Source organism: Nicotiana sylvestris, chromosome 5 (assembly GCF_000393655.2).
Source record: "Nicotiana sylvestris chromosome 5, ASM39365v2, whole genome shotgun sequence".
Classification (NCBI taxonomy): domain Eukaryota; kingdom Viridiplantae; phylum Streptophyta; class Magnoliopsida; order Solanales; family Solanaceae; genus Nicotiana; species Nicotiana sylvestris.
This window is the reverse complement of record NC_091061.1, coordinates 27151612-27158545: the sequence shown is the minus strand read 5'-3', so window position 1 is coordinate 27158545 and position 6934 is coordinate 27151612. Positions and strand designations below refer to the sequence as shown.

The 6934-nt window shown below is 43.3% G+C and overlaps 1 protein-coding gene across 1 annotated transcript; it reads left to right on the top strand.

Moving 5' to 3' along the window:
• The first annotated feature begins 2690 nt into the window (after nucleotides 1–2690).
• Nucleotides 2691–5714, top strand: LOC138868419 (uncharacterized). Its single transcript, XM_070145971.1, has 3 exons — nucleotides 2691–2819; nucleotides 3060–4088; nucleotides 5043–5714. Exons 1-3 carry the CDS (start codon nucleotides 2691–2693, stop codon nucleotides 5712–5714), a joined length of 1830 nt encoding a protein of 609 aa, XP_070002072.1.
• Nucleotides 5715–6934: the final 1220 nt, after the last annotated feature.

The window sequence follows — 6934 nt, the reverse complement described above, 5'->3', positions numbered from 1 at the left end:
TTAGAAGAATCGCCGACTACATTGTGATGAAGTGAAACGAGTGTGAGGACATGACCAGGTCTATGTTCTTCGCCACAGTAATGATCTTTGTTCGCCAGATAATGGATGATCTTAAGTATGTATGATTGAGTCTTTGTAATAGAATTTTTTAATGAAAATTTAAAAAAAAACAAAAATTGTTTATTTCGCATTTATCCTTTGAACTACGTGATGATCTGGTTCATGCGGCATCGTGATACGTAGGCAATTCCCATCGGATCCGGTCATGGTTTTAAATAACTCAAATAAAAAAAATGATGAAAAGAGAAAACAAGAAAAAGATAACGAAAACAAGAGAGAAAACAACGAGAGAGTGCAAAAGAGAGCAAGAGAAAGATTGGGGAGATAAACAAAAGCCAGGATGAGACACACAATCGTTGCAAAACATGTAGAAACACATTTAATTGTATAGGTGCATCACACCCCCAATGTACGATTCCCTATGTCATCGAACTAATCGGTTTGCTGTGTCTACTGTTGAGTTTAGGTTCTGTTTTAAGGTGATTGGTTTGGTGGCAACCTAGCTTTGCACCCTTACTTTACAATATCCAAGGGAAGTGTCGAAATATCATCAGAAAGTCATCTACCAACAATTCCCATCCCAGAGGATAGCCCGATATCGGTTATCCAACATCAGAGTCAGTGGCTGCTGAAGAGAATAGGGCATTGCACCTCCGCATGTTGGAAATATGGGACGCATGGTCCAATGGTAGAGAGCCGCCTAGTGCAATACTTGGCTTCCCTGAGCTACTTCCCAGAGCAAGTGGAACTTCCAACATCCCAATAAGTTACCCGAACACCCCACTCGGATACCCCATCATGTCACCACTTCGCCGGAATGCCTTCTAAGGTTCGCCCCCAGGCATTGATTTCGGGAGTGGCTTCTAACATATTCACTGCACCACCAACTTCGGCTACGGCACAGCCAACCTTGCCCAGGCCAAGTTTCGATCCATCTTCCTTTACTTTCCAAGTACCATATTTTCTACCAGACACTGCCCATTTTACCACCAATTCTTACCCTCAACAACCCCAGTATGAGTTTATTGCGGGGCAAGAGAGAGCTACAAATAATCCCGAGTAAGAGGAAATCACTCGAAAAATGAGAAGCATGGAATAAAGCCTTAAGAATATACAAGGTTTAAGTGGCCAAAAGAGCATATTCTACGCTGATTTATGTATGTTCCCGCATGTTCATTTGCCCATCTGTTTCAAGACCCCCTAGTTCGAAAAGTATGACAGGCATGGAGACCCCATAGCCTACCGCAAAAGGTATTGCAATCAACTGAGAGGGGCAGGTGGAAAAGAAGAGATCCTAATGGCTTATTTCGGAGAGAGTCTAGTTGGCATGGAATCCGAGTGGTACATGGATCAAGACATATCTCGCTAGCACATATGGGATGATTTGGCTCGAGATTTCTTCAGGCAATTCTAGTACAACATAGACATAGCTCCAGACATAAATTCCCTGTCTAATCTCAAAAAGAAGTTTTCGGTGAGTTTCCGAAAATATGATGTTAAGTGGAGCAAACAAGCGGCCAGGGTAAAGCCCCCGATGGATGAGACCGAGGTGTTGTTCTACAAGCCCAAAAGGCTGACTATTTCCAGAATATAATGGCTGCAATAGGAAAGCTGTTTGCTGAGGCTATCAAAATTGGGGAGATGGTCAAAAATGGTTTGAAGACAGGCCGCATATTAAGCCAGTCTACTATAAGAGCTACGTCCCAAGCAATCCAGAGCAGGTCAGGAGGTGTAGCAAACAGAAAGAAGAAAGAAGAAGTGGCGATGGTGGCTTCAAGTCTAAGAAACCCCCGTCAACTCCGAGGTTACTTCCCGCCAAACACCCCACAACATTATTATCCTCACCAGGATGTGGTTTATGCCATGGCTTCTCAGCCTTATGCGGTGATGATTGCCCAACCATACGCTCGTCCACAACAACAGTTTAACCAAAACTGAGCTCCACTTCCTAGAAATAACCTTCCTCACCAAGCTCCATATAATCCCCGTCCCCCACAAAATAATTTTCCATACAATGCCCGCGCCTGGGAGGCACCCAGAAGAACCAACTTCATGTCTATTGGTGAATCATACTCTAGCCTTTTCCATAAGCTGGTCTAAATGGGTTTATTGCAAACTGTACCCCAAAACAAGCAGAATCCAGAGTTGCCCTCCTACCGACACGGTGCTCAATGTGCTTATCATTCAGGAGTGGAAGGGCATGACACTAAAGATTGTTGGACTTTTAAAAGGGCGGTTGAAAGTCTAATAGAGCAAAAGCGGATAGTGCTGAAAGATGAAGAGATCCCCAATGTGACCAATAACACATTGTCGTCTCACAATAATGGGCCAGTTATTGGGATGATTTGTGAAGATAAAGAGTTTGACCCAACTCTAAAAGCCATCATTCCATCGTCGATGTTGAAAAGAAACCAAAGGCGGCTGCAAAGCAATACAAGGGGTAGAAGCAGAGTAACTCCACCCCTCAAAGTGTAGAAAAGACGGTGGAAACCAAAACAGGGGCAGTACCCCCTAAAGACGCCATTCTTTATGTTCCTCGGGCTCACATGAAAGAACAATTGGCGTTGAGTCCTCCTAAAAGGTTCGAGCTGAACAAGGGACCTAAGATGTATGTACCCAAAAGGACTTATATGGCGTGGGGACCAGTAATTCCACCTAGGCTGAACGAGCCCGTGATCATTAGTCGCGCACCACAGAAGCCCATGAAGGATCCCACTATCGTCCCTTGGAATTACAACAGAGCGGTAGAGACATACAAGGTAAAAGAAGTCATGGGGGAAATAAATTAAACAAACCCCGCTGGGAAGTACCTCAATTTGGAAGAAGTGAACAATGCCAAATAGAAGCGTTTTCTACTTAAAAAGCCAGTCAGTGTCGAAGAAGCAGAATAATTCTTCCAAAAAATGAAAACTGTGGACTACGAGGTAATTGACCAACCTCGAAAGTCTCCCTCTCAGGTCTCGCTCTTGTCTCTACTGATAAGCTTAAATGAGCATCAGAAAGTGTTGATAAAGACCCTCAATAAAGCATATGTTCCGATTGAAACCACTGTTGAGCAACTGGAAAGGATGGAGGAACAATTCTTCGAAGTCAACCAAATTTCATTTAGCAGAAATGACTTGCCCCCAGAAGGGGCTGCCCACAACAAAGCTCTTCATCTGATAGTTAAATGTGAAGGGTGCTATGTGAAAAGAGTCATGCTGGATGGCGGATCTAGGGTCGACATATGCCCTCTCTTAACTTTGCAAAGAATGGAAATTGGGATTGAGAGAATCAACACTAACAATATTTGTGTGTGTGCTTTTGATGGCATTAAGAGAGACATAATAGAGGAGATTGATTTGATCTTGACTATCGGTCCTGTGGATTTTGAAGTGACGTTTCAGGTTTTGGACATGGACACCTCTTATAATTTTCTCTTAGGAAGGCCTTGGATCCATGTTGCAGGGACTGTACCTTCTGCTCTCCACCAAATGGTAAAATTTGAACACGAAGATCAGGAAATCGTGGTCCATGGAGAGGACGAGCAATTAATTTACAGGGGCCTGTCAGTCCTATGTCTCGAGGCTAGGGAAGGTAGCGAGCACATAGTCTATCAAGCTTTTGAGGTTGTGGTTGCAGATCAATGTGAGGAAGGAAGCCCGTATCCTAAACCCTTTTTGTCAAATGCGTCAATCATGGTCGCTACTGAAATGATCAAGCACGGGTATAAGCCCGGGAAAGGGCTCGGGGTATCTTTGCAAGGTATCACAGAGCCTATCACTTTATTTGCCAGCGAGAAGTTCTTCGGTGTGGGTTTTCATGCCACAGAAGCTTATGTGACATGGGCAAATGAACAAAAGAGCAATGGTTGGGTGTTGCCTCAGTCGGTCCCGCATCTCTCCAAAACATTCGTCAAGCCCAGATACATAGAGGAGGAAGATGAGGCCTTCACGGCCGAGGAAATTGAGGACATATGTGGAGTCATGAGGCAAATATTGTATGAAGCTCACATGGTCCAGCCGAGAGAAGGCTCGAGCACTGCTGAGGTGCAATATATGGGGCCCGATGCCAAGCTTCAGAATTGGAAGGCTACTCCATTCCCAGTCAGGCGGGAATCTCGATAGTCCAGTCTTGCCACATTTTCTGCATTTTGAGTTATTCCAGGGTGTAACTCGAATGTTTCTTTTAGTTTATTATCTTCAAAATTCCAATGTAAACCCTTATATCTTCAAATTCAATGAAATGAAATCAATATTTCATTGTCTATGAATCTCTTTCTTTATTCTTTCTGATTTATGTTACTTTTCTTATTTCTTCTTTTCAGTTCTAATAATGCGGACTTAAATAACATGACATGCTTGAGAACTTCATGCCCGGATCATAGCATGTTGTCTAACTGTGAAATAATGAATCAAGAACTAAAATATGATGAAGATGAGGCTTTTAGGGAAATAAACCGAGAACTGAAACAATTCGAGAATAAACCTAAGCCAAACTTAAATAAAACCAATCCAGTTAATTTGGGTAGTTAAGAAGAGGTCCAAGAAACCATGATAAGCATTCATACTGATGAAAGAACCAAGGATGCAATGATCTAACTCTTGTTTGAGTTCAAAGATATGTTTGCTTGGTCCTACGATGATATGCCAGGATTGAGTGCTGATTTAGTGGTGCACAAATTGCCAACTTACCCCGATCATCCCCCTGTCCAGCAAAAATAGAGAAAGTTCAAAACTGACATCAGTGACAAGATCAAAGAAGAGGTCTCCAAACAGTTAAAGGCAGGGGTGATCCGAGTGGTCCAATACACCACATAGTTGGCTAATGTGGTTCCAGTTCCAAAGAAAGATGGGAAAACTCGAGTGTGTGTTGACTATCGGGGTTTGAACAAAGCAAGTCCCAAAGACAACTTCCCTTTGCCAAACATCCACATCCTTGTTGACAACTGTGCCAAACATGAGATACAGTCTTTCATGGATTGTTATGCTGGATATCATCAGGTCTTGATGGATGAAGAAGACGCGGAAAAGATAGCCTTCACCATACCCTGGGGCACCTATTGTTATAGGGTCATGCCTTTTGGTTTGAAGAACGCCGGGACAACTTACATGAGAGTTATGACTGCCATCTTTCATGACATAATGCACCAAGAAATCGAGGTGTATGTGGACGATGTAAAGATTAAATCAAGAATGCAAGATGACCATGTTCGGGATGTGAGAAAATTCTTTGAGCGTCTGCGTAAGTATGACTTGAACTTAAATCTAGCTAAATGTGCATTTGGAGTTCCATCTAGGAAACTCTTAGGATTTATAGTCAGTCGGAGGGGCATCAAGCTAGATCCAACAAAGATAAAGTCTATTCAGGATTTGCCACCTCCGAGAACCAAGAAAGAGGTTATGAGTCTGTTGGGAAGGTTGAATTACATCAGCCGGTTCATTGCTCAGTTGACTTCTACATGTGAGCCCATATTTACGCTGTTGAAGAAAGATGCGGCGAGTAAATGGACAAATGAGTGTCAAGAATCCTTCTACAAAAAAGAATATATGTCGAATCCGCTAGTCTTGGTCCCACCCAAACCTAGGAGGCCTTTGTTTTTGTATTTGACAGTGTTGGAGAATTCCTTTGGGTGCGTTCTCGGGCAACATGATGTGACCGGGAAGAAAGAATAGGCAATATACTATTTGAGCAAGAAGTTCACTAGTTACGAAGCCAAATACACTTTGTTGGAAAGGACTTGTTGTGCCCTAACTTGGGTCGCTCAGAAGCTTAGGCATTACATGTTGGCCTACACCACCTATCTCATCACCAGGTTGGATCCTTTGAAGTACATATTCCAAAAGCCGATGCCCATGGGGAGGTTAGAAAAATGGCAAATCCTGCTCGCCGAGTTTGACATAGCCTATGTCTCCCACATGGCAATGAAATCTCAAGCTTTAGCGGATCACTTAGCGGAAAATTCTATTGATGATGAATATCAGCCTTTGAGTACTTACTTTCCGGACGAGGAAGTAAATTCATTTGAGGTAATTTTAGAAGACACCAATGCTTGGAAAATGTTCTTCGATGGAGCTGTGAACGCAAAAGGTGTCGGGATTGGGGCAATGTTGATCTCACCCACTGGTCAGCACTATCCGTCCACAGCCCGGCTTCGGTTTTTCTGCACCAACAACACTGTCGAGTATGAAGCCTCCATTATGGGTATGAACATGGCAATCGACCAAGATGTGGAAGAATTGTTAATCATGGGAGATTCAGACTTGATTATCCAACAAGCTCAGGGTGAATGAGAAACTCGGGATGTCAAGCTTATTCCATACATGCAACATGTGGAAGATCTTAGCAAGCGGTTCAAGTCAGTCGAGTTCAGGTACATTCCTCAGTTTCAGAATGAGTTAGCCGATGCACTCGCTACTTTGGCCTCGATGTTGCCATATCCAGGCAATGTCCACATTGACCCGTTGGAAATCCAAATCCGAGAAAGGCATGGTTATTGCAATACGGTTGAGGTGGAACCAAATGTTCAGCCATGGTATCATGATATCAAGACATTTTTGAAAACAAAGGAATATCTCGAGCAAGCCAATGGAGTCCAAAAGTGAACCATTAGAAGGCTTTCTAGTGGCTTTTTCTTGAGCGGAGAGGTCTTGTACAAAAGGACTCCGGATCTGAAACTTCTAAGATGTGTGGATGCCCAAGAGGCCGGAAGAATCATGAATGAAGTACACGCAGGAGTGTATGGAGCCCATATGAATGGATACGTCCTGGCAAAGAAAATCCTTCGAGAAGGTTATTTCTGGATGACTATGGAAAAGGATTGCTTCAGTTTTGTCCGAAAATGTCATTAGTGTCAGGTGCACGGTGACCTGATTCATGCACCACCGTCAGAACT